Below are 27,818 nucleotides of genomic sequence, written 5' to 3'. Positions count from 1 at the left end.
GGCCATCGCTGATTGGCTGGTTTCGAGCGGAAGTCGGGATGTTAGGTGGTCTGAAGACGCTAGCTTGTGACAGGGAGGGGGAGAAGGAAGGCCTGCGTAAACTGTGCCTCTCGGTCCCTACGCTCCCGGGGACCCTTGGAAAAATCACAACACCCCGGCCCCCGCAGCTAGCTCCTTCCCCCAGGCTCTCTCCGCTCGATTTCGCCACCGTTATGTGGGAAGCGAATCCAGTGAGTAGCCGGGCGGGACGGGGCGGACCCAGTGGGCGGGGTTGATGGGAGAGGGGCGGGAGGGGGTTCCCGGGAACTGCCCCCCTCACCCCAGTCAGGCTGGGTGTTTTGAGTTCCGATGGCGCCAAGGTCCCAGACTTTGTGGAGGGGCTTTTGCCATCTTCAGTCCCTGCCTTTTTTAGTGGTAGAGATAGCTCCGTGGGTTCTTCAACGCGTTTTTTGCTTTCCTTTTCGAGTTATTTATTTTACTTTCGTTGGTTTCTCCACCTTCCTTTCTTCACGGGTCTTTACTTTTTGAAACTTTGTATTTTGCTTTCTAATTGGAATTGCTGGTCGTGGTACCTGTTCTCCCTTTTCCTCAGGAGTACCTTTCAGCCCCACCCCACTAAAGCGAGGGAATTCAACCCCTATGGTTTGAACAGACCCAGGGAGAACAATCAGTACCCCTTTTCCCTTCTTGGTGGAAACCATTTAACACTCTAGGATCAACTGTTTTTTCCCTAAACTTCTGGATGGTGAAGTTTTTAGATGTTTTCTTTCAAGTTAGACCGATGATCTGGAACGTTTTCAACTGCAATTCTGTCTCCTTCCTTGTTTGACTCGGATATTTGCATTATTCCTGCATGTGTTTTGTCTACTTTGCTTTTATCCATTTATTTTTTTAAGGTGCAGCCCTCAAGCAATGGTATCTGTTTGCCAAGAGTATTCCGTTTTTCTCTTGTTACCGTTGAAACCACCTAGTATTATGGCACCTATACACTTTACAACTTAGGAGTTGACTGGGAAAATAACAGAATCATATTTCAAGTTTCTGGACTCAATATGTGAAACTAAGCCATATGCTGAGATAACTGCCAAAATTTACTCTTAAACCCCTCAATATCGATACTTGAATTAATTTACTACAAATAGTACGCCTCTCTTCTTATTTCTGGAATGTATTTCCAGAGAAGTTAGCTTATCAATACATTCCTTTATGTTTTCATCCAGTAGAAACTAGTGTTTTGGTCAGGATTTGATAGTTGCCTGTTGTGGTTCCATCCCAATCCATCATATAAAAGTAGTCTTCATTGAAGTTTATTTTTTGATTCATACATATAATATTGTAATCAGGTCATATTAAAGGAAAATAATTGCTTGTATTTGACTTTAGTAAAAATAATTTGGAATTATGAGAATATGTTCATATATACTTATATTCAGTTTCACTGTTATCAATAATCTTCATTTTATATGTTATCTGCACATTTCTATATATATGTGTATATTATAGACATTCAGTTTTTATGAGCAGTCTGTTTTGATTCTTCATAACAACTTCTTTAGTCATCTTTATATTTGTCTTGCTCAAGGTTACATGTTCTAAATTCTTCACTGTATTGTAAGCTCCAGAGGAGCATGAATTTTTTTTATGCTTACTGTAGTATCTTCATCTAGAGAATAGATGCTGGTGCATATAATGGTGATTGGATCAGTACTGTACTAGGGTTCTTTGCTTTTTATGTTCATTTTCTTCCTGTATCACACATACATCAGAATTTACAGATCATTTGTTTGTGAGAATTATAAATGCATTTGTGAATGTTTCACATTTGGTTTGTAAAATTATAATCCTGTTTCTTTGTAAGAAATGTTCAGTTTTCTCTGAAATTACTTTGATGATTTTTTAAAAAAATTTCAGCAGAACAGGCTGATTTTTGGTTAATAGTAATGAACCTTCCATATTTTCTTCTTTTGAACTTTATGGCACCCTCATATGGCTTAATGCTTCTGTGTTTTATTACTTACCAATAATGTTTTTTTGTGTGAGCATAGGAATGCTGTGAACAAACGAAGTTTACTTTTATTAGCTTAAATTTTTTAAAGATAAATATTCTACTGGGCTTTCTCTAGTAATTTGTTAATTTCTTTTAGTAGAAGGGGTTTTTGGATAGTCTAAATGTGTTCATGGAATAAAAATTAATGGTACCCTAAGTCATATACAACTGGGAAGATTTCAAAATGCCACTAAACAAAAACCATAGTGGATAAATGCAGATGACTTTTGCATTACAAATCAATGTAAGTCACTGTTTATCATTCTTTCCATTGAATGAAATAAATGATGTTTTGTGAAGGAAGGCTATTGTTAACTGCTTTAATTGAAGAATTTTATTTAGTTTCTTTCTGTATATTCTGGTAGCATCCATGACCTTAATATACCACCTATGGCCTGCAAATATACCTCCTGTTGCTCCTATTGCAACTATACTTATTTTGTGATATTGCATTCCACTCACAAGTATTCTGATAAAATATTACACTGACCCTGGCCATGTTTCTAATCAGAATCAGCCTCCCCTTCCCTGTGAAAAGTTTTCAGGAAATGGTTTGAGTGTGGAAAATCACCACTGACCTTTCAACATTTCCTTTGGCATGGTGGAGACCTAAAACAAGGGAACCAAGGAATAAAATAAATTTTATACCTGTCTTCAAATATAAAATTGTGAACTCAGATAATATTTGAAGACAGATATAAGGTCTATGATGATGTCTTTCACTGACCAGGAACTATGAGGTAAGCATAAAGTTCTTGCCAAGGTAGGTCAGATTGACAGAAGCAGGAGGCAGTTCTCATATGTGCTCTTGGCATTTCTCTACCCACCTGGGGGAGGGAGCCCATGACTAACATCTTCCAGTTTAGGAAAGTGGTGTAGACTGTGGGATGAAGTTGGATGGGTTGCCATCACTGTTTTGACTTTATGTACCCTGATTTTATCCTGCTTCTCTCTTTCTCTTTTCTTCCTTGTCTTCTGTCTCTTTGCTGGGATTGGAATCCCTGGAATTAAACTAGATAGAAGTTAATTTTAGCTTTTTGTTATTACACTGATGAAGAGAATTATGAACTTACAAACATTTGTTCATGAGTATAAACTGTCAATTTCAAAAATAGTATCTTTCTTCATAGAAAGTACTCTTCCAAAATTGTTTTTCATTTATTAACTCATTATTAGAATAATTTGATATGTTAGTTGAGAGAGAAGAAAATGGTTTTCCCAAGATCATGGAGCAAGTAAGCAGTGTGTCAATACCCAAGTCATCTTTCCACTGCATTCTGACTCTGCTGGTAACAATGATAACATTTGTTTATAGTGTGATGCTTTTTCCTGCAGAGCCAACATCTTCCCTGTTATTTTACATTCATGGCTGTTTCTCACCTACCATTCAATATCTTCTTTTTCTGTTAAACTGCTTGAAAAAATAATCTTACGCTTTTGTCATTCTTACCCATACCTCAGCTCCTTCAGTCTAACTTCTTCCCCTAACACTTGTCAAAAGGTCACCAAGAACTTTGAATCACTACATAAAACAGCAACTTACTTTTATCTTTTAGTAACTTTGATGCAATCACAGGTTTTCCTCAAAACTTTTCATTTTTGGTGTCCTTGGAATTGTACTCCTTTGGGTTTCTTCTTTTTATGATTTGTCCTTGAATTATAATCCCCACGTGGCTGCATGGCTTTCTGCCCCCGAAATGTCCTACCTTTTATCTTATTTTTTTTTTCAGCATATCATTTTTTGGTGAGCTCCAAGGCTTTAAAATATTACTATAATAAATATTCCTGCCAGGTGTACATCTTTAGTCCTAAGTTCATCTGAGCAAGGTGGTGGACAACTCTATTGGATGTCCTCTAATAGTACAAACTTAGAATGTATGAACCAAAATGACTCAGACATTAATTCATTTATTCATTTCACTCAGCAAATAATGTAAGTATCTAACACATGAGAAAGAAACACTATTTTAGATATTAGGGATGGGGGATATAAACATGGATCAAATCAGAACCTACTCCTGAGGGGGCTTGCTGTATAGTTTTGGGAGAGAAAGTGATATCTGGGTACTTCAAGTGTTCATTGAAATGATTTATATTTAAGCTAGCTCTTTAAATTATAGAAGTGGTCTTATGGGAATATCAAAGGAAGCAAAATAACCAAAGCCTATGAAAGTAAAAGAGAATGGCAAGTACAGTTTGGATAAAGGAATGAAGTGGAGAAAGTACAGATCTCATGATTAATTTCTCAGTATGGGCATTATTAGAGAATGAAGATGGAAAGGTATGGGCAGTGGTAACTAACATGGAATTTTTCTTTTGAGTCTGGCAGTATATTATACAGAGATACTTACAGACTGAGTTGAGAACGGAGGTAGGATGTGTTTCTGGAAATAACAGTTTTTTAGGAAACATAGTATCTATGAAGATGTGTTCCTGACAGTGTAATTTATTACAGGACCAATCAACAATTCCTTTAATCATATCTTTGTTTTTTTGGAATTCTTTGTAACTGTTCTAACAGTGATTAGCTAAGCTTAAAGTATGACCTATATCTATCTGAGGCTCAAAACAAATTATTTTCTGGGAAACAGAAATCCTTTACCTGGGAGATAAGATATTAATGACAAAGTATCCACACAAGAGTGGACTTTTTGGGGTCTGGGGCAGTGCTAAGTAAGGTATGTCTTTACCTGAATCATCTAATACTTCTATTTTGAGGAAATTATTAAATTATTTTTTAGTGATGATACCAAGGTTCAAACTTTGGTGAACTTTATGAATTTAAGGGATCCAGGTTTTAAACATAGAACTTTCCACTTCTAGCATACATACTTCCTAGTCTAACAAAGGATATAAGATATGTGGTGAGTAGAAAAGGATCTTTGAGGATAATCACAGGGAGTCAGGGATTAAAAGAAAATTCTTAAACTTCAAGAAATACTTGGCTTTAACGTGGCACCAGTGTCCATGTTTTTGGAACATTTTTTTCTAATGGTGCAGCACATGAACAAGAGTGGCAAGGATTGGTATGGCAGGTTCAGTGCAAGGTAAAGGAAATGAATCTAATAATTTTCAATCAAGTAAGATAACAGAATTTGGTATATAGGCTGAAGGCTCAGGTTTGTAAAAGGGGTTTGAGAGTGTGTGTGGTAGAGGGTAATGAAAAGACTGGCTGAGTGTGACCCACTGGACCTGAAATGCTGAAGCACATTGAGGTCTTTGGCTTATGAAGTTCACCCTCCAAGAGTTATACTTGCTTTTGAAATAACATTGTTGGCACTCATTTAGTTATTGAGCATCTATCTACTGCAAGCCCATTGGTGCTAAGTCCTGGAATTTATTGTGGTGAACAAAACAGATTAGGCCTCAGCCCTCATGGGTGTACTTTTTGATGCAGGCAGGCAGATATTACACAATAATTACTTAATTAAATTCATCTGCAACTGTGATAAAAGCAGGAAGGTAAAAGTGCAATGACAATGTAGAAGGAGCTAGTATAGACTGGAAATTCAGGGAAGACCACCATGTGAAAGTAACTTTTAACAGAGATCTGGAGGATCAGTCAAAAGTTAGTCAGATAATGATTGCATGGGAAGTGGGAAGATTGTCCAGACAGCAGAAGTAGAGTGAGCAAAGACCTTGAGGCCAAAAGGAGGTTGATGTGTGAGAACCAAGAGAAGCCTGTGTGGTTGGAGCACAGTGAACCAGGAGAAGAGCATAGGAAATGGGAACCAGGCCATGCTTGGCTCTATGGCAAAAGAGAATTGAACAACTAATCAGCTTACTATAAAATAGGGAGATTATTTTTTATTATCTGGAGGGTTAGAGGGGACCAGTCTAATCATAAGGGTCCTTAAAAGTAGAAAATGAGGGCAAAGAGATGTGACTGTGGATGAATGTTCAAAGAGGTAGTGTTGCTGCTTTGAAAGGAGGGGTCCAACAAGCTTCTAGAAGTTTGAAAATTTGTGTTGTTTTAAGCCACTAATTTTGTGGTAATCTGTTCCAGAAGCATTTAAAAAAAACAAAACAAAACAAAAAAAAAAAACACAACTATTTAGAGGCATGTAAAAGATTCTGAAAAGACCAGTGAGGAGGCTATAGCTTAGTCCAAGGTAAAGATGAAGAAGATTGGACTGAGTGGGAAGAGAGAAAGAAGTAGATCAATTCTAGCTGCACTTTGGATGATGAATGCCAGGTTTTGGGCACAGGCAACCAGAAACTGAGATGTATTTTCATTGATATGAGAAAACCTAGAAAGGGGAAAGATGGGAGGATATCAAGAATTTGGTTTTGGGCCCATTAGGTTCAGTGTGCTCATATGATTTGGATATGGTCTAATTGTATCCACCAAAGGCACATGTGTTAAAGGCTTGGTCCCCAGGATGGCACTGTTGGGTCATTTAAGAGATGGGACCTAGTGAGAGGCCCTTACGTCAGTGGGGCATAAGGAGTTCTTATAACCCCTTAAGTTTCTGTAAGAAGGTAGTTATGAAAGGAGAAAGCATGGCCCATTTCATCCCCTTTGTTCCTAGTTTGGGATATATTCCTTGCTCTTGAGTGCTCCCTCCATTGCCATCTACCATCCACCATTGGTGAAGAGGCCCTCACCAGATCTGAACTGGTACTGGTGCCTTGCTCTTGAACCTTTAAAACTGTAAACTTTTTTAGGTTGAAGTATATTGTAACAGTGATGAAAAGCTGACTTATTTGTGCACCTCTGAAACATCAAGTATTGAAGTGAGGAAGGCAGTTGAATAGGTAGGTAAATGGAGAAGACTAGACTATTGAAATTTAGGCCTCAGCTTTTATAGATAGCCTTTAAAATCATCAGAGTATATGAGATCTCTAGGAAGGTGTTTTTCAAATGTTCAGCACCCATGCAGACTACTAAATAATAAAGCAGTATTTAAAAAAACTGACTTTTTTATTATCATTGAAAATGGCCATTTTTTGTAGCCCTTCATGAAGTAACTATGTCTAATTTGATTATAGGTAGCTTAAAATGTAGGTTAGACTCAGATGTTTTGATTTTTTTACCCTATATTTCTACTAGATTAGGAAATCTCATTTCACAATTATAAATTATCAATATTTATAACTTGTGTTTCCTGGCTTTGAGATGTTTTGAACTATCAAGCTCAAACAGAGCCTGAGAAGGTGAAGGATTTCTCCCTGAAGACGATTTCTAGTGCTCTGTCAGTTGCCAAACTGACACTTATAATGTTAAACAATAGGTATGAATGTTTTAACCAGGCTGAATATTTGGAAAATAGGAGCAAATGGATTCTTAAGTCATTTTTTGACTCCATCATTTTCTACAAAGTATTTCCTCATGTTTTATTGTAACATTTGAATGTATTCTTTATATATTCACAATAATGTTACTAGCCTCAGTCCTCCATGAGTGAAGAAAACCATTAGATTTGGAGAAGGAATCAGACTGGAGCAGTGGAAAAATTTGTACCATAGTTTGGTGACTTCGAAATCTGATCTCTTATTCTCAGCATTGAAAATTGGGGTGTTTTGACCCTGAAATAGTAGTTTCAGGTTATTTACAATTTTAAATCTATCTCCACTCTCCTCCATGTAAGCAAGTCTCTAAAAATCATAGGATGACTTTGTTGTTATTAATCAGCATTATGAAAAAATTTATCTGATTCCTCATTTCAGAAACTCATGTCAGCACTTTTGTCTTTGGCAGTTAGCAAATTCAAGTAGGAAGGAGAGTAATCTTGCAAACATTGCCATTTCTTTCCACATCTGAGAGTACAAACCATTGTCAAGATTTGATGATATTCAATTTCCATTATTTCCTTCAACACTCACTTATAATCAGAAGGCATATTTTTGTCTCCTAACTGTTCCATATGTTTAAAGGATCTTTTAGTTATAGCAGCACATTTTCTTGCTATCTGTATAGCTCATGCTCTGTTAGTTTTGAATGTTAGACCTGTTTCAGCCTGTGCCACAGCTCATAAAAATGTTATTGTCTAAATGAAAACTATCTTCCCTATACTATGGATTTTCACTGATAATCAGAACAAAAAGTTGTTGAGTACTTTTACCTTAATACATATTGTACATATGTCAAGGACTAATTCATATTTTCTCCACAAATAGTTGGTTCAATTATTAAACAGAATATACACGGAAACCCTCATGTGGTAGTAATTGCTTTCCATATCATTTGTCATTGACAGTATATGATATCCAACAGAATCATTTAGTAAAGAAATTTTTCCAGTTATTTTCCCCAGGCATAAAATTTGAATTTACAAGCTTCTCAGAAGTATCAAGATTTTATCTGTTTAAGCTGAGGAGGAGCCCTTTTATCTTGATCGGGGGTTTTTTTGTCCTTGCTAACAAAGCAAGTGGATTTTGTGCTTTGTGTGCAAAAGATGTGAAAGATAACTTGGTTTTATTCCCCCATATTTAGTGACTACTAGGTGATATGAACCAACCAAAAAGACCAAACATAATAAAATTTTACAGTGAGTAATAGCTTTAAAGAAAGTAGATTTTCATGAAAGTCTTCATTAATTTTAAATTTTTACTGTATGAAGTGTATATGAACAAATTTGTTTCATTACTTTTGTATCCAAAAATGCCCTTGAACTTTCTTATAATTCTTGAGGAATTTCTTTTGGTAATTAGCACATTATAGTTTTTGGTAAATAAATAATAATTTATAATAAATAAATAAGTATTTGGTAAATAAATAACAGTTTAACCCATGGGCCAATAAAAAGAGGAAATATTATGAAAACATAGCCTATAAGTTTGTAAAATGCTGTGAAAACAGTTGAGAGGGAAATTTATAGCTAAAAGAAGAAATGTCACAAATCAAATGACCACAGCTTCCTTTTGAAGGAACAAGAAAAAAACTCAAGTAAGAGCAAGGAACTGAAAGGTTAGAGTAGAAATCATCAAAACTGAAAACAGTAGTGAAAATTAATGAAATCAAAAGCTGGTTATTTGTGAGCATCAGTACTATTGATGAACTTCTAGACAGACATCAGGAGAAAAAAGAAAACAGAAATTACTATATTGAGAGTAAGAGAAGTCACATTTCACATACTCTAAAGACATTGAAAGAATAATAAGGATACATTAAAAACAACTTTATAGTCAGTCAATATGACAACTTGGATGAACTGGATACACTCCTACAAAGACATGAACTACCAAAGCTTGTTTAAGAAGTAGTTCACATTATTTAAAGAATTCCAATTTGTAGAAAAAACCTACTTTCAAAGAAAACTCCAGGCCCGGGAAGTTTGACTGACTAATTCTACCAAGTTTTTAAGGAAGAAGTAATACTAACTCTATACACAGTTATGGAAAATTAAGGTGTAGGTAATATTTTTTAATGGAGTACAATATATCAAAACCAGTTAAAGAAAACTACAAACACAAATGCAAAAATTCTAAGAAGAAATTTGGCAAAATGAATATAACAGTATAGAGAAGAATTAATACATCATGACCCAGATGTTGAAAAATGCAAGGTTGTTTTAATATTTGAGCAACAATTGTGTAATCACCATATAAAATAAAGTAAATGATTGTTTCAATACATGCAGGAAAAAATATTTGACAAAATTTATTTATTTATTTATTTTGGTGCTATGGATTGAATCCAGACATACTCTACTAATAAGCTATATCTGCAGCTCTTTTTACTTTTTGTTTTGAGACAGGGTGTCACTAGTTGCCTATACTGGCTTTGAACTTGCTATCCTCCTGCCTCAGCCTTCCCAGTAGCTGGGATAATAAGTGTGTGCCATTGGCAATTGGTCAGCAGTATGTGAAGTTTTTCATTGTAATGACTTGCACATCTTCTGTTAAATTATACCTAAATATTCTGTTCTTTTGGTGTTTCAAGTAGAATTTAAATTTTTTTGAATATTCCTTGTTAATGTATGTGTATATGATTGAGACAGATCTTGTGTGTTGATGAACTTGTTTAATGGTTCTGTTTTTTAACTGTATTCTGAAGAAGTATCTACACAAAATTATGCCATCTGCCAAGAGATAGTTTTACTCTTTCCTTTCCAATCTTGGTGCATTTTATTTCTTTTTCTTGGATAATTGCCCTGGTTAGCACTTTCAGTACAATGTTAAATAGAGGAGGTTGTTATGCTCGAATTCGGGACCCCCAAAAGACCACCAGAGACCAAGATCGATGTAAACAGCAAAGAGGTATTTATTGGGAGCTAGCTCGGTCCTCCGCACACACACAGCAACTGGTGACACTGAGAGGCCCCAAGCCCAGGGTTTGCAGCAGTTTTATACACTCTTTGGAGAAGGCAGGGACCCCCACATACATCAGAGTATCTCTTAGCAAATCATCACACACCATGGGAAAATCAAACAACAACTCTAAAACATGATTAGCACATTTACTGGCGGGAACAGGTTGGGTAGGGGTGATTGGCTACTACAAGAGGGGGATTCATTTGAACTGATTGGTTTAAGCCAAGAGGGGTGTTCCTGCTGAACTACATGGTTTCCCATCACCATAAACTACTGGGAGGGTCATCTGGCATCCCAGGTATTTCCCTTTCTCATGCTGATTGGTGGCTGCTAGGGAGTTGCTATGGGTCCCCACCTAGCCTGACTGAGTCAGGGATACCTGACTCAGCAGATCTCTCCTGTTATTTGTAGATAAATGACTTAGCAGGGTAGGAATGTGCCTAGGAGTGCTCTGTGGGTCTTTTCAAGGACAAAGGTCATGTCCCTTCCTTGGACAGGCTTTGCTCTGAGGTAGAGGCTGGTTTTTCAGAGGTAAGAGCAAACATTCTTGTTTCTACTTTTAGGGGAAATATATTGTTTTTAATAGCAAGCTTTAGCTCTGGATTCTTGTAAATGCTGTCTATCAAGTTGGGGAAATTTCATTCTGTTTCTAGTTTGTTGATTATTTTCATTGGATTTTGTTGAATTATTTTTGTCTGCATTGAGATGATGTTAATTTTTTTTGTTCCATTAATATGCATATATCTTAGCCTGCTCAGTGATCATAACAGAATACCATAGACTGGGGGCTTATCAACTTCAGAAATTTATTTCTTATAATTCTATAAGCTGTGAAATGAAAAATCAAATTTGTATATGCTGGGGACCTTTTATTCTGGTTCATACATGGTTGTCTTTTAGTGTTCTTATGTACCAGAAGGGACAGGGAGGGAAGTTCTCTCTGGGGTGTTTGTGTGTGTGTGTGTGTGTGTGTGTGTATGTGTGTGTGTGGTGTTTTGTACTGGCCACTCTATCACTTGCCTATATCCCCAGACCTTTTTATTTTTTATTTTAAGACAGGGTCTAAGTTGCCTATACTAGCTTTCAAATCTTCCTGCCTCAACCTCCCTAGTCACTGATATCACAAGCCTGTGTTTTGTATGGTCATTAATCCCATCCACGAGGGCTCTGCCCTCTTACTTAATCATTTCCTAAAGGCCTTACCTCCAAATATCATTGTGGTTAAAATTGGGATTAAAATTTGAAATTATAAATGTTTGGGGAGACATAGATATTCAGTCTGTAGCATTCTGCCCCTCGCCTCCCCAAACTTCAAGTCACTCTTACATGCAAAATGCATTCTCTTCATCCCATTTACCCCCCAAAGTCTTAACTCATTCTAAAAAGCTTAAAGTTTGACTTCTCATCTCAATATCTTCTAAATCAGATATGGGTGAGGAGTGAGACTCAAGGTATGATTCTTGAGGCAAATTCTCCTCCAGTTAGTACTCTCTGAAACCAAATATTATGTGTTGCCAAGTTGCAGTAGTATGATAGGATAGACATTCCCTTTATAGGTATAGGATAGGCATACCCATTCTAAAAGGGAGATAAAAGAAAGAAGAACGAGGTCTCAAGAAAGCTCAGAGATCTTAAGACTGATGAATAATTCTCTTTGGCTTGATGCTGTGCGTTTTAGGCCCACTGAGCTTTGGTTAGTCCTGCCCTTGTGACTTTGGGGAGAGGCCATCTGATTTTTTTAAAAGTAAGATGATGGTTTCCCTTGTGAAAGGAGGAAGCCAGCCCTGATCCTTGAATGACCTCCAGGGTCATTCTTTGCTAATCTTGAAGGATTGCACATATTTGAAGCTGAATAGCTTTAGGGTTCCATCCTGTAAAATCGGAGAAGACTAACAGCCCTTCCTTCATTCCTTCTTGTCTTTCTTCCTCAGTTCAAACTGGCAATTTTCCTTTGTGGTGGCTTATTAAATCTGCTATGACACACACGCCCATACTAATCTTTTCAAACGGACATTTGGCGACACACTTAATGTGGTCTTCTGAACAGGTTTTCTCAATTATTTTCTATGTGGATATATATTTAGAAAATTCTTAACCTATGTGGATAGGTTAAGAATTTTCTAAATAACCAACAGCTCCCTTTCACTTAACAGTTCTTTCAGTTAGTGCAGGCTCTTTTGAGCATGCACCTCTAAACTCTGATAGCTTCTACCTGTTTCCCAGCATCAGAGTTAATTTTACATTTTTAGGTATTTGTTTCAGTAGCATCTCATTTCTGGTACCAGTTTCTCTCTTAGCCATTTGAGCTGGTATAACCATAGACTGGGTGGTTTATAAATAACGATTTAGTGTTCACTGTTGTAGAGCTCTGGCATATTCAGTGTGTTGTGAAGACCTTTTTCCTGATTTATAGATGGCCATACATCCTTGTTACTGCTGTTGACCGGTGATGAGTCCTTGCTTCCCCAATGTTGAAGAATAACACCAGAGAAGCATGCCGAGGCAAGGTCAGAGTGGAAAATAGAAGTTTATTAAAGGACAGCAGAAAAGACTTCTCCCGGAGGAAGAAGGGGACCCAAGAGATGGAATCCATGGAAGTGCGGTTGTTTCCCCTTTTTATAGTTCTTTCAGTGATGGGATGTAGGTGGGAAGGCCCAAGGGGTGGGACACAGGTGGGCCAAAGAAATAATCTGGTCTGGAAGGACTTCTGAGCACCTTCAGGTTTGTTGGGGGCTGTTCATTAACACTTCTTTGGGATGGGCTCTGGCCTTGGGCTTTTTGGGGACTTCATTAACATTCCAAGAGTTGTTCAACTTTTCCCGGAATTCATTCTAAACATGGCCTCCATTTTGGATCTTACTTGATATTAGACCCGATTTACCTAACTACACTGACTACCTAACTTTAAATCTGGCTTCATCCTCACCTGGTAAAAGGATCAAAGTGTACCCCAGAGTGTACTGATCCCATTCATGAGGACAAGCCCTTGTGACCTAATCACCTCTCAAAGGCCCCATCTAAATACCATCAATTGGGGCTAGGATCTTAGCATATGAATTCTGGGAAACACAACTTATAGTAATATATTATTTATTTGTTTATTTATTTATGGGGGAAGGAGTAATGTAAACCAGCCTTGCCAATCTCATTTGTAATATATATTCCAATTTATATGTTGCTGTGTTGCCAAAAGCTCAGTCCTTGTCTCTGTTGCCAATTTAATAATGAGGACATGATTTTGAGAAAAAGGAAAAGGTTTTATTGCTTTGCTAGCAAGAAACTCAAGTCCCAAAGGCTCTGTTCTGCCCTTCAGCAGGAACAGGGAGCTTTTAAAAAGGTGACTCAAAGGTTGTATTCCATGTATTCTCTGTCTGGAGTTGTAATTCACTTGTTAATTTGGGAGATAGTCATTTCTGAGATCCTCTGGTACTATCCCCAAAGTCTGGATTACTTTGTTCCTATGGTGAGTATGTACTGGGGACAAATAACTTTGCCTCCATCCAAAAGAAAGGCAATCCTGTTTCCCCTTAGGGAGTGAGTGGGAGAGATTAGGGAGGAGTAGGGAGAGAGAAAGAGAAAGAAATGTCTATTTTAAAAATAAGTTTCAGTGGCAGATCAACAAGGGTTATATTCGAAACATAAAGTGAACCACTGTTACAGCTGGATTTCTTTTGTTGAGGACCCTCTTGCCCCCAATATTCATAAGAGATAATAGTGTCTAGTTTTGTTGTATTGTGATGTCTTTTTCTGGTTTTGTGTCAGGGTGCTATCAACCTTATAGAATGAGTTGAGAAGTGGTCCTTTCTGTACTGTTTTTTGGGAGACTTTATGAAGCATTTGTATTGATTTTTTTTATGAAATATTTGACAGATTTTACCAGTGAAGCCATCTAGGACTAGACTTTTCATTTTCTTTATGTATTGTTTTTAGATATACATGATATAGAGGGTATTTTGACATATTATACATACATGGATAACTTATTAGGATTCCATTCTTGTTGTTGAACATGCTATGGAGTTACGTTGGTAGTGTATTCATATATGCACATAGGAAAGTTATGTTCGATTCATTCTACTCTTTCCTATTCCCATCTCCCTCCCTTCCCTTCATTCCCCTTTGTCTAATTCACTGAACCTCTATACTTCCCCTCCTTATCCTCCCTTGTTATAGGTTAGCATCCACATATCAGAGAGAACATTTGACCTTTGACTGTTCTTTGTGGAAAAATTTAAACAACTAATTTGATCTCTTTATTTTCTGTAAACCTATTCAAATTTTCTTTTATAAATCAGTTTCAATTGTAGTGTTCATCCACAAATTTGCTGTTTTATGTGAGTTATTGGCTTTATAATACAACTATTCTTAGTTGTTCATTGTATTCTTTTATATTCTTTTTATTTCTCTCCGATCATTAGTAATTTCCTCTCTTTTTGTTCCTTATTTGAGTCTTCTTTTTTGTTTCTGTATAGTGTAGCCAAAGTGTCATATTTTTTTCAAATAAAGAAACTTTGGGATTTGTTGATTTTTCTATTTTCTACTCTCTATTTTTTCTCCTAGCTCTAAAACTTACCATTTCTTCCTTTGGATTTAGTTTGCTCATCTTTTTCTAGTTTAATGTAGACTGTTGTTAGGTTGTTGATTTGAAATTTTTCTTCTGTAGATTGTTCACCTCGTTCGTTAAGTTGATTCCCAAGTATTTTATTTTATTTTTTGTGTGTGGGCATTGTAAATGGGGTAGTTTTCCTCATTTCCCTTTCAGAGGATTTGTCACTGATATACAGAAATGTCTTTGATTTCTGTGTGTTGATTTTTGTATCCTGCCACTTTGCTAAATTCATTTACTAATTCTAGAAGTTTTCTGGTGGAACTTTTAGGGACTTTTAGGTATAGAGTCATATCATCAGCAAATAGTGCTAGTTTAAGTTCTTCTTTTCCTATGCATATCCCTTTAATTTATTTCATCTGTCTAATTGCTCTGGCCAGTATTTTAAGAACTATGTTAAATAGAAGTGGTGAAAGAAGGACATTGCTGTCTTGTTCCAGTTTTTAGAGGAAATGCCTTAAAGTTTTCTTCATTTAGAATGATGTTGACCCAGGGCTTAGTGTAGATAGCCTTCGCGATGTTAAGATATGTTCCTACTATCCCTAGTTTTTCTAGTGTTTTGAACATGAAGAGGTGCTGTATTTTGTCAAGTGCTTTTTCTGTGTCTATTGAGATGATCATATGATTCTTATCTTTAAGTCTGTGTTGCTGTGATGAATTACATTTATTGATTTCTGTATGTTGAACCAACCTAGCATCCCTGGGATGAATCCTACTTGATCGTGGTGCAGGATCTTTTTGATATGTTTTTGTATTTGATTTGCCAGAATTTTATTGAGAATTTTTGCATGTATGTTCATTAGAGACATTGGTCTGAAGTTTTCTTTCTTTGATGTGTCTTTGCCTGATTTTTGAATCAGGATGAAATTGGCCTCATAGACTAGGAAGTGCTGCCTCTTTTTCTATTTCCTGAAATAAACTGAAGAGTATTGGTATTAGTTCTTCTTTAAAGGTCTTGTAGAACTCAGCTGTGTATCCATCTGGTCCTGGGCTTTTCTTGGTTGGTAAGCTTCTGATGGCATCTTCTATTTCATTGCTTGATATTGCTCTGTTTAAATTGTGTATATCATCCTGATTCAATTTGGGCAAATCATATGACTTAAGAAAATTGTCGATGCCTTCAATATTTTTTGTTTTATTGGAGTACAAGTTTTCATAATAATTTCTAATTATCTTCTGTATTTCTGGAGTGTCTTGTGATATTTCCTTTTTTTTTAATCACCTATCTTAGTAATTGGATTTTTCTCTCTCCTTTTCTTCATTACTGTAACTAAGGGTTTGTCAATTTTATTCATTTTTCAAAGAAGCAACTTTTTGTTTTGTCAATTTTTTCAATTGTCTCTTTGTTTCAATTTCATTGGTTACAGCTCTGATTTTAATTATTTCCTGTCTTCTGCTATTGGTGTTGATTTGTTCTTCTTTTTCTAGGGCTTTGAGATGTACTGTTAGGTCATATATTTCTTGACTTTTTCTTCTTTTAAGGAATGAACTTTCCTCTTAGTACTGCCTTCATAGTGTCCCAGAGATTTCCATATGTTGTATCTGTGTTCTCATTCATTTCTAAGAATCCTTTAATCTCCTCCTTGATGTCTTTTGCAACCCATTATTCATTCAGTAGCATATTGTTTGGTCTCCAGGTGTTGGAGTAATTTTTATTTTTATTTTGTCATTGATTTTTTTTCCTTATTTATTTATTTATTTAATTTTTATGGGGGGCAGAACATCAAATTCAGTGCCTCATACTTGCTAGCCAAGTGCTCTTCCTCTGAGCCACAACCCCAGCTCCAAGTATTTTTAAATTTACCTTTGACCCTCTGATTTTTGGAATAAAGAATTATTTTGTCATTGATTTCTAATTTCATTCCATTATGATTTGTTAAAATGCAGGGTAATATCTCTACTTTTTTGTATTTGCTAAGCATTGCTTTGTGGCATATTATATGGTCTATTTTAGAGAAGGATCCATGTGCTGCTGAGAAGAAAGTATATTCACTTGATGAAGGCTGAAATATTCTATGTATGTCAGTTAAGTCAAAGTTATTGATTGTATTATTGAGATCTATAGTTTCTTTATTCAACTTTTGTTTGGAAGATCTATCCAGTGGTGAGAGAGGTGTGTTAATGTCACCCAAGATTATTGTGTTGTGGTCAATTTAACTCTTGAACTTGAGAAGAATTTGTTTTATGAACACAGTTGCTCCATTGTTTGGGGCATATATATTTATAATTGTTATGTCTTGTTGGTCTATGGTTCCTTTGAGCAGTATGAAGTGATCTCCTTTATCCCTTTTGATTAACTTTGGCTTGAAGTCTACTTTATTTGATATGAGGATGGAAACCTCTGCTTGCTTCCGTAGTTGATGTGAGTGGTATGCTTTTTCTCAACCTTTCCTCTTCAGTCTGTGTGTGTGTTTTCCTATCAGATGAGTCTCCTGGAGGCAGCATATTGTTGGGTCTTTTTTTAAAATCCAATCTGCTATCCTATATCTTTTGATTGGTGAGTTTAGACCATTAACATTTAGGGTTATTATTGAGACATGATCTGTATTCCTATCCATATTCCTTTATTTTTGCTATTTAACTTGACTTATTTTCTTCTTTGATTAGTTTTTCTTTAGGGTATTACCTCCCTTTGTTGGTTTTCATTATTGTCTTTTTGTTTCCTCTTCATGGAATATTTTTCTAAGAATATTTTGTAATGCTGGTTTTCTAGCTGTAAACTCTTTTAACTTTTGTTTATCATGGAAGGTTTTTTTTTTTTTCCATCATTAAATGTAAAGCTATTTTTGCTGGATACAAGATTCTTGGTTGGCATCCATTTTCTTTCAGAGCTTGATATATGTTGTTCCAGGATCTTCTCACTTTCAGGGTCTGGGTTGAAAAATCTGCCATTATCCTAATTGTTTTTCCCCCTATATGTAATTTGATTCCTTTCTCTCATGGCTTTTAATATTCTCTCCTTATTCTGTATGTTGAATATTTTCATTATAATGTGCCTTGGTGTGGATCTGTTGTGATTTTGTACATTCAGCATCCTGTAGGCTTCTTGAATTTGGTTTTCCAATTCATTCTTCATGTTTGGAAATTTTTCTGATATTATTTAATTGAATGGATTGTTCATTCCTTTGGTTTGGACCTCTATGCCTTTCTCTATCCCAATAACTCTTAAATTTGGTCTTTTTATGCTATCCCATATTTCTTGAATGTTCTGCTCATGGTTTCTTCACTGTGTGGTCTACATTCTTTTCAAGATTGTGAATTTTATCTTCATTGTCTGATGTCCTGTCTTCCAAGTGGTCTACTCTGTTGGTGATGCTTTCAGTTGAACTTTTAATTTGATTTATTGTTTCTTTCATTTCATGGATTTCTGTTTTTTTTTTTGAACCTCTATCTCCCTGTTGAGGTGATCTTTTGTTTCTTGTATTTGTTTATGTACCTCTTTGTCAAAATGATGTTTTGCTGCCTGAGAGTGACAGAGGACCTCTATACAGCTGTTTCGCACAGAAATCACCAGTACTGTGCCCCCTCACAGAGCTCTGGGCCTCAGCATTCCAGAAGTACTCCCAGCTCCTGACACCCACTCCTGAAGTTCCTCTTATATCTTCCTTCATTTCACAGAACATTTTAATCATGGACATCCTGAACTCCTCTGTTATTTCTTCTGCTATGGTTGCCATGGATTCTAATAATGTGGTATCTTGATTTGTTTGGGGCACTTTCTTCCCTTGTCTTTTCATGTTGCTTGTATGTCTTCCCTTCTAGCTCTGTGGGTCTGGGGTATTATTGTTTTTACCCTGTAGGTTTGTAGTGCTCCTATAGGGTTCCAAAACCTCTCCTTTGTGGGAAAGGAAAGTTAACAGATCAACAATATAAACAATATAATACCTATGAACAAATTATTGCTATTAAAACATTTATGGTTTGGTCCCAATGTACAGAAATGTTGGATTCAATTATTATCTATAACATAATCAGTAGGCTTTTAAAAAGGTTTACACTTTCTAATTGTGGACAATGAACGGCGGGTGAGGCATAGGATGATATGCTGAGGAGGTAAGATGTGAGGATATAGAGTTAATATAACTTAGGAAGTGTGAAAGAAAAATCTAATGAAGAAGGTTAGTAGCAAGAGAATAGACAAGAAGTAGTTTGGGTAGACAAGTACGTGCGAAGACAGTAGAGTCCATAAAACAAAAACAAATATGTATTTAGAAAAATAAAGGATGTTAAAATAGTAAAAATTGGAAGGGAAAAGAAAAATAAAAGAAGAGGAAAAAATACAGCTTACACAATACCTCTATATTATATTATTAAGATGTCCCAGTCTTCAACATCCTAATTCATGCAGAGTTCTTGGTTTCACATATGTTGGGGATGTGAGGGCAGGAGGATAGAGAGAGAGAAGGAAAAAAAAATTCTTGAAGGACAAAACTAGGATTGTTGCTAATTTTAGAGATCCATATTTTTTCTGCTTCCCTTCTCATCCAGTAGGTGGAGTTGTCTGTTGTTAGCTGGTGTCTCTGCCCTCAGGATGGTGAAGGTAACTAGGGTGGGAAGGCTGGTCCTGGTGCAAGGTGCCTGGAAGTGAGGAGTAGCACCTGCCAGTTCTTGCAAGGAGAATGCACCTCAAGGGTCTCTTTTAGGGTCTGCTAATAGGACTTGAGCACCCGGTCCTATCTCCCTATCTTGCCTGAAGATTTCCTGGTTCCTGGTCTCTCTGTTAGTCTCCAAACTTTTGCCCCATTTCCCTCTCCCTTAGCAGTTCCCAATTGAAGGACCTCTCTCCCCAGGGCTACATATCCTGGTCGCACTGTGCACCTGTCCCACTAAGAGCTGTTTTGTATTGGGAAGCTGCTCTTCCTGGATTACCACCACTGGGAGAGGGGGGTGTTAGAAACCAGGTACCTGGCCAGCTGAAGTACCAATTTGGGAGCTGCCCCCACCAAATATGTCAAGGAAGGTGAGCCAAGATGGAGGCAGTCTGCTTCCAGAACCGTGGTGTTGGGTAGGGTGGGGGAAGCTGTTTGATGGTGTTGTGCTGAGGATAGGTAATAGCTGAGTGACCTGTGTGGAAGTGGAGCAACGCTGAGAGTTCTGCAGCAGTGCTGATAAATGATCCTGCTAATATACTGGTGAGCCCTGTGTTGGCTAGAACTTCAGGAGTTGGGTGTCAGGAGCCAGGAGTACTGCTGCAATGCAGAGGTCCAGAGCCCTGTGCGGGGGCACAGCGCTGGTGATTTATGGGTGAGAGCAGCTATATAGGGGTCCTCTGTCACTGTCAGAGATGCAGAATTCCCACTAGGTGAGATCTGGGTCATGAAGTGACACAGAATGCTGCTTTCCCTCTGGCCCGCCATCTTAGATTCCTCCCAATTTCTTTTTGTTATGAATTTGTAATTGAATTCCATTTGGTTAGAAAACATTTTATATGATTTAATTCCTTTTAAATATATTAACACTTATTTTTTGGCATAGTGTATGTTTTAACATGGAGAATGTTCCATGTGCAATGAATAAGAATTTGTATTCTGCCATGTGTATTGCCGAAAGCTCAGACCTTGGCTGCAGTGCCAATCTAATAAAAGAATACGGTTTTGAGAAAAAGGAAAAAGAAGGTTTATTGCTTTGCTGGCAAAGGAGAAACACAAGGGACTCCTGTTCCAAAGGCTGTGATCCTGCCCATCAGCAGGAATAGAGGGCTTTTATAGAGGTGATTCAGAGAAAATGAGATTAAGGAGGAGAGATTAGGAAGGAGAAGATCAGGAAAAAGAAGATCAGACAAGATCAGAGAAAAGGTTAGGGAAAAGAAAATCAGGAAGGAGAAGATTAGGAAAATATTAGGAAGGAGAAGATCTTTCAGAAGAAGGTTGGGAAAAAGAAAAAAAAAACAGTTTCAAAGCCACAAGGGATGTAGTCAGAGCATCAAGTGATCCCTGTTACAGTGCCCCACTGTCAATTTCTAGCTTCCATTTCTATGGAAAGTTGGTGATGACATCTCTAAGCTAGTACTTGCCGAGAGGGGGTGAAATTTAGGGAAGTAACCCCAAATTACCTATTCTCTATCGGGTAGGGCATGGGCAGTTAAGGGCATTCAGTATTAGAGCAGTCCAGAGGCCCATAGTGGAAGATGGCAGGTGACTGGACAAAGCATAAGAGCATGGCTCATGTTAACACAACAATAAATGCAGCAAAGCATTACTTTTTTGTAAAAAATTAGCACAAAACAATTGTATTTCAGCTAGTCTTTGAAAACCATGAGGACAGTAACTTACAATCTTATCAGTTAAAAACAAATCAAGTTCATCAATGTAGGAGGTTAGGAAGATTTGTATGTCTATAAAATCACACTCAAATTAACTCAGGACAAATTTGCATCTCTTGTGATTTTGTGTGTGTATTATATATATATTTGATATTTGTATATTGTATATATTATATGTATAATATATATAATATACATATATATATATATATATACACATATATATATATGTATGTATGAATGATGGACCTTTATTTATTTATATGTGGTACTGAGAATCAAACCCAGTGCTTTACACATGCCAGGCAAGTGTGCTACTGCTGAGCCCCAGCTCCAGCCCTGTGATTATTATTTTTAGGCACTCTGACACAAGAACCCTTCCTTTATACCCTCCAGCCTTACTTACTTTTGGCAGAGCTGACACAAATGTACATCTTAAGTTAAATTAAAAACAATCATTGTTTTTCCTTTTAAATGCCCATGTAGGCTGTGCTTAGTCTGTACTCTCCTGCCAGGTATCTAAAACAATGTGGTCAAAACTGACCTGTTCCTATCTATTCTTAAGAGTCAGCTGAGATTCCTCAGAGATCACTCTTGGGGACATGTGCGGAGCCTCCTGGCTCCTCTAGCTTTCTTTTACAGTGGTGCCACTTGCCAGGATGGGTTGGGGCCATATGTGGCCTCTCTTGGAAGCATCGGGGACATTTCTGTCTCCAATGACCCTCCTCTTTGTAGAATGTGCACTGGTGGGCTTCCTGTTCTCAAGGATCCTTTCGATCTCCTTGATGAGACTCCTTGCAGGGCCCAGAGTAGAGTCCCTTCTTTCTCTGCATCCTGGCTGAACTTAGAGGGCAAGGGCCAAAGTGTTGGCTGCTTTTTTCTTGGCCTTTTTACATTCTTGACTTTGCTCTCCAAGTTTTTGGTTTTAAACAGCCAGCAGGCCAGTTTCACCAGTTTTAAAGAGGGACTAACAAGTTATAATTTAAATCTATAATTTTACAGATATCCCTTTTGTTTAATTAGGATTAGTATTACTACTGGAAGTCAGCATTTTATACAATCTGTATATATAATTATATAATAGGTAATGGCTTATTATCTCAAAATAACCAAGGTTTTTTTTTTTTTTTTTTTTTTTTTTCCAGGAAGCAGTCTCTCCCAAAACAGTAACAGGCAACAATTGTAAAATTTACAAGGAACATGCAAAGTTTAATTAGCAGAGCAAAAACATATTCAGTTTGTGTAATCTTGAACCTTTACTTATGTTATATATTACATTCCCTGTTTGAGATCACAGTAATCCTTACAACAAAAATGAATCTTTTGAACACAACTTTAAATGAGCTGAAGTCTAGCCTATTTTGAAGCCATTCTAATAAGGAATAAGGGGGAAACAGAGCCTTATCTCAGGTAAGGCAGGGCTCTTCACAAATAAGCAATACAACATTACATCTGATATAAAGAAAGGCTAAGAGAGCTTTTAACTTTCTTTTAATGGAAAGAGTGGCAGAATGCTTCCATGTTTTACAATGTCACCTTTAAATAGATCACACTCTCCTTAATACCTTCCAAAATACATTCAAATTCCATTTTCAGTGTGAAGAGTAACACAAAATTGTATGTATAACTTATTGACAACAGGTTACTTTATTCAGTTATAAGACATCACATTCATGAATAAATACCAATCAAATTTGTTATTTGCATACAAACCCAAGACTTCTGCTACACCTAATTTTAGTTTGGAGAACACCAACTTGGCAAAGTGCTCTCTGAAGTTTTACATTTAACTAAGTTTAACTTCTAAAGTACAATTTAGAATTCATAATGTATGGTAATGACAATCACAGGTCTGTAAGGGTTAACCAAAATCAAAGAATAACTTTAAATATCTTATACATTTAGGAAACAATGTTAATGATCAGAAATTGACTTAGTCAAAGCAAACAGATATAAGACAGGTCTTCAATGACAGAGTGACCCTTTACTTCAGATAAAATATATAAAAGAGAGCACTTATTGGTTATCTTACTTTTAAACTTACATAAACTTTCATTTTATAAGCTTTTACATAATACTTAGACAAGGGTTAGTGAGATAGAGTTCTCAGATGCATACATATACCTAGTCAAGTATATTTAGGGTATCAACCGTATTGGTATAACCTAAGTAACAGTTGATTTTTAACCAGTTACAAAGTAGTCATTTATGACTTTAAAACAGGTGCAGGGCTGGGGATGTGGCTGAAGCGGTAGCGCGCTCGCCTGGCATGCTTGCGGCCCGGGTTCGATCCTCGGCACCACATGCAAACAAGGATGTTGTGTCCGCCGAGAACTGAAAAAATAAATAGATATTGAAATTCTCTCTCTCTCTCCCTCTCTGTCTCTCTCTCACTCTCTCTTTAAAAAAAAAAAAACAAAAACAAAAACAGGTGCAAACCCAATTCCTTTAAGACTTGGTTTCTCCAAGTTATAAAACCTAACAGGTACAAGAAAATTATCTCAACAGATAAGAGCAGATCAATGTTTCAGATGTTGCTTCATATCAATACATTAAAGTCAAGTAACTTTGTGCTAATTATAGCCAATTTAATCACAAACACAAACTTTTTGAGATTTACCTTCTACAAACCTTCTGCAACATATTTAGACATTCACAACTTTACATCCTTAGTTTTGTCCTTTTCATCTTGGAATTTAGCCCAAGAATATTACTTCACCAGACATATTAGCCCAAGAATATTACTTCACTTTCTCATCTAGAAACATTTCTTCTAATTTTCCATACTAAAATATATTTCCATGCCTATAACTTTCTTTTATCTTTTCGAGTTTTGGACACTTTCTTAAATTTATATTCTGAAATAGACCTTATAAATGTTATCTATGCATTTAATTTACACAGCAGATTTTATCCCAGGAGAGGGTTGGATAATCCAGCATATGCAAACACACACACACAAAAAACAACAACAACAACAACAACAACAACAATAAAAAACAACTGTGCCTTAATCTTTTTTCTCCAAGGTTGCATTCCAGGGGTTGGAGTATGGGATATTTTTGAGCCTGACCTGTCTCCATTATCATTATCACAATGCCATCAACTTTAAGTGAGTTCCTCATTGTCACTTGAACCCAGAGGCTTCTTTTGGGCCCTTTTCTTATACTAAGCATACTAATATGCAGTGGAGGAGGCTCATTCCATCCTTTTCATTAGGTTTTCTTGAGATCCTTTTGCAGAAGCTGCCTACAAAACAAAGGTTGGCTTAGTTTCTGTCTTATATTTTTTCTGGGTGCAGTTATTTATTCTGCCAGTTTCCCCAGGCATTTAGTTTGATGGGATACTGTTATAGCAAGAATTGCTTTGTCCCAGTGATGACTATCCCCTGGACGAATGGGGTATTGGGGTGTTCTGTCAGATCTTAAAAGGGGAGACTATTCCTATCCCCAAGTCATAAGCTATGATAGTGCTAGAACCTACTACCACATACTTTGTGTCCAGCAGCTTCCACCTCCCCACCCCCAGGGGTAAAGGGGGCTGAAAGGTAGGACAGAGGCCAGGTTCTCTTTGGCATTTTTCTGTAGCCCAGGCAGCTTTTCTGAGATTTTTTCTCCCCCAGTTTAGGGCTGGTGTCCTTGACCCACAGTGAGATGATCTGTGGCTGTCTGAGGCTAGGCTGAGAAACAGTGCTGGAGTGCCAGCACTGGGTTTAAAAGATTGACATCTTTTTTTTTTTTTTTTTTTTTTTTTTTGAGAGAGAGAGAGAGAGAGAGAGAATTTTATTATTTATTTTTTTAGTTATTGGCGGACACAACATCTTTGTTTGTATGTGGTGCTGAGGATCGAACCCGGGCCGCACACATGCCAGGCGAACATGCTACCGCTTGAGCCACATCCCCAGCCCCAGATTGAAATCTTTTTAACCCTTTCTTCTACTAGTATCTTGCTACCTTACACACCAGAGGTACTTCCTTTTGGCACCTTCAACTTAGTTCCTGACAGTTCAGACCCCTTATCATGCAACTGCATAAATGCCTGTACATCCAGAATCTCTTTCATATACTTTACCCCCGACAGACCAACTTCAACTTGAAGACTGTATAATAATCTAGAAAAACCATTCAAAGTCCAGATTGTGTTACATACAGTAAACCATCTTTCTCTTAGACAGGCTTATCACTATAAGTGGCCCACACAGCCAAGATCTCTCTGTTTAGGAGCCTACCAGTAAGATAAAAGCAGCTTGGGCCAGTAAAATACAAAAACAAACAAACAAACAAACAAACAAAAAACAGACGAGAGGATCACTGAAACCAGCACTGACAGACAGGAACCTTTAAAACAGACCTGAATGTACAAATTTCTTCCACGTACTTTACCTTTGACAGAACAACTCCAGCTGCAAGATTATACAATAATCTTGAAAGCTATTTAAAAGCCAAGTTGTTATAGTAAATCATTATCTTAGACTTATAGTTGGCCCTTCAACTCACTTTACCTCTGACAGATGAACTCCAATTGCAAGATTGTACAAAAAGAAACAGAGACAACCAGAGAGGAGTCTCAAAACCATGGATGACAGATGGGAACCTTTAAATTGACCAGCTAAGATCTTTTCCAAGAGACTACCCAGTGAATCAGTGAGGTACTGTCCATGTCTTAAAAGGGGCAGTAGCAGATTCAAACAAAACAGGCAACCAGAAGGAATTCCCAAACCATGGCCAAAAGATGGGATCCTTTAAAACAGACCAGATAGGGGAAAATCCCAAGTTCCCAACTCTCACTTAACTGTGAATTCTACCTCAGTGGAACCATAGATGTCCCCATGAAGAGGGACCAGTTGTTCCCACAAAGGGGAACCAGATGTGTAGAATCAAGTGTCTCAGTATGCACACCAGGGGAGCTTACTGAATGGCTAAAGTTGTCATGACTTTAACTAGTTTAGTTTCCTTTTTCTCAAAGTGGACATGATGGAGCAATCTGTACTGTTCAAGGAGAGAAGGTGGGAGTTTCCTGAAGCAAAAGGAGCTTTGGCAGCTGCTAGGGAGGTCCCTTAGTCCCTCCCTTTACTAACAGGATCAGCTCTTCTGGTTTGACCCGAGGCTGACTCACCTGTCTCCTAACACTCCTACAGTTGGCCCTCACAAGTTCACCAGCACCATGAATCCTCCACCAATAATCATGCAACTACATAAATGATGAGGACATGGTTTTGAGAAAAGGAAAACAAAGGTTTATTGCTTTGCTAGCAAAGAGAAACACAGGGGACTCCTGTCCCAAAGACTGTGATCCTGCCCATGAGCAGGAACAGAGGACTTTTATAGAGGTGATTCAGAGAAAATGAGATTAGGGAGGAGAGATTTAGGAAGGAGAAGATTAGGACAAAGAAGATCAGAGAGAAGATCAGGGAGAAGAAGGTTGGGAACAAGAAGAAAAAACATGTAAATTTCAAAGCCATGAGAGATTTAGTCAAAGCATCAAGTGAACCCCTATTACATGTGTAGTATTCCATATATGTCTGTACATCTAATTGGTTTATAGGGCCTTTTTCCCCCAAGTCTCCTAATCTTGATAATCTCTTACCTAGTTTTTCTATCCAGTGAAAACTGGGTATTGGTCTTCCGCCTTGGGCCCGGAAGGGTGATGTGGCTGGGGCATCGCTGGCCTCACTTTGTCTGCCATTTTCAATTTTCAGAGTCTGTTGACTGTAATCTTGCTGCTTATATGTACCTGTGTTTATATCCGGTCCTTGGCACCCAGCCTCCTGGACAGAAATAAAACTGGACTATTGGGAATATTTTGGAAGTGTGCCAGAATTGGTGAACGAAAGAGTCCTTATGTTGCAGTATGCTGTGTAGTGATGGCCTTCAGCATCCTTTTTATACAGTAGCTTGGAAAAATGCCAGAATTTAATTGCCATCATACTTCAGTGTGAACAAGGACTTATCTGCGGAAAATAATGGAAAGAATGGTTAACCCTTTTATCTCTGAACATTGAATGAGAGAAATTTCCAGATGGTGTTCTCTTTTTTTATGTTATTGGACCAATGTTCTGTATAAATAACTAAGATACAACCATTTGATACACAGAGTTTAATAGTCTGTAACAATCAACCTCAGTACTGTTGCTACAATATTACATTTTGTGCAAATGTCATTCTGTTGTGTCTGATATCAGTTTTTAGTAGGGTATTTTTAAGGCACATAGTAGAAAACAAAATTGGTGAATTACTCAAGTTCCTTTCACTGTGATATGGAAATGATAAGTCTTTACAGAATGAGACCTTTTGGGATTAGCTTTTTAATTGAGAAATGGTTCAATCTTGTGTTGGTGAGGATTGCATTCATATTCAATAATGCTTGCTTTTCCTCTGGCCACACGAGTTTGACCATTAACCAGAGTGCCTCTACTCTTAACAAATTTTGTAGATTATTACAGGTGTATAAAATATTTAAAACAAGCCCATGCAGTTCTTAAGGAATCAGATAAATGGGATGTGACTTAAAAGCAGTACTAGGAAAATGTTTATATTTAATATAAGAGGGTTTAGACTAGCCTGGTTGACTATGGATATGTCTTAAGCATGAGTTTGACCAGCTAGCTGTTGTTCTCTGAAAAAGATAACATTCTTAGAATGAAAAGA

At 37.1% G+C, this 27,818-nt stretch overlaps 2 protein-coding genes across 2 annotated transcripts in view; both read left to right on the top strand.

Annotated features, from left to right (window-relative positions):
• The first annotated feature begins 38 nt into the window (after nucleotides 1-38).
• On the top strand, nucleotides 39-27,331 carry LOC143393768 (uncharacterized). The gene is made up of 2 exons (XM_077109253.1): nucleotides 39-230; nucleotides 26,819-27,331. Exons 1-2 carry the CDS (start codon nucleotides 39-41, stop codon nucleotides 27,062-27,064), a joined length of 438 nt encoding a protein of 145 aa, XP_076965368.1. The 3' UTR covers nucleotides 27,065-27,331.
• Nucleotides 56-27,818, top strand: part of Parp11 (poly(ADP-ribose) polymerase family member 11) — a 58,833-nt gene continuing 31,070 nt past the window's right edge. Inside the window, 2 exon segments of the mRNA XM_076852553.1 lie at nucleotides 56-230; nucleotides 12,717-12,900. The gene's annotated coding sequence lies outside the window, so the exon portion shown is untranslated.

This window comes from Callospermophilus lateralis, chromosome 4 (genome assembly GCF_048772815.1).
Source record: "Callospermophilus lateralis isolate mCalLat2 chromosome 4, mCalLat2.hap1, whole genome shotgun sequence".
Classification (NCBI taxonomy): Eukaryota; Metazoa; Chordata; class Mammalia; order Rodentia; family Sciuridae; genus Callospermophilus; species Callospermophilus lateralis.
Note: the sequence above shows the minus strand (reverse complement) of the source record. Positions and strands in the feature narration are given on the sequence as shown.

Coding starts and splice junctions, on each gene's coding strand:
- LOC143393768 (XM_077109253.1), top strand. CDS start 39: ATGTTAGGTGGTCTGAAGACGCTAGCTTGTGACAGGGAGGGGGAGAAG. Junction 231..26,818: donor TTATGTGGGAAGCGAATCCA/GTGAGTAGCCGG, acceptor CCGGAAGGGTGA/TGTGGCTGGGGCATCGCTGG.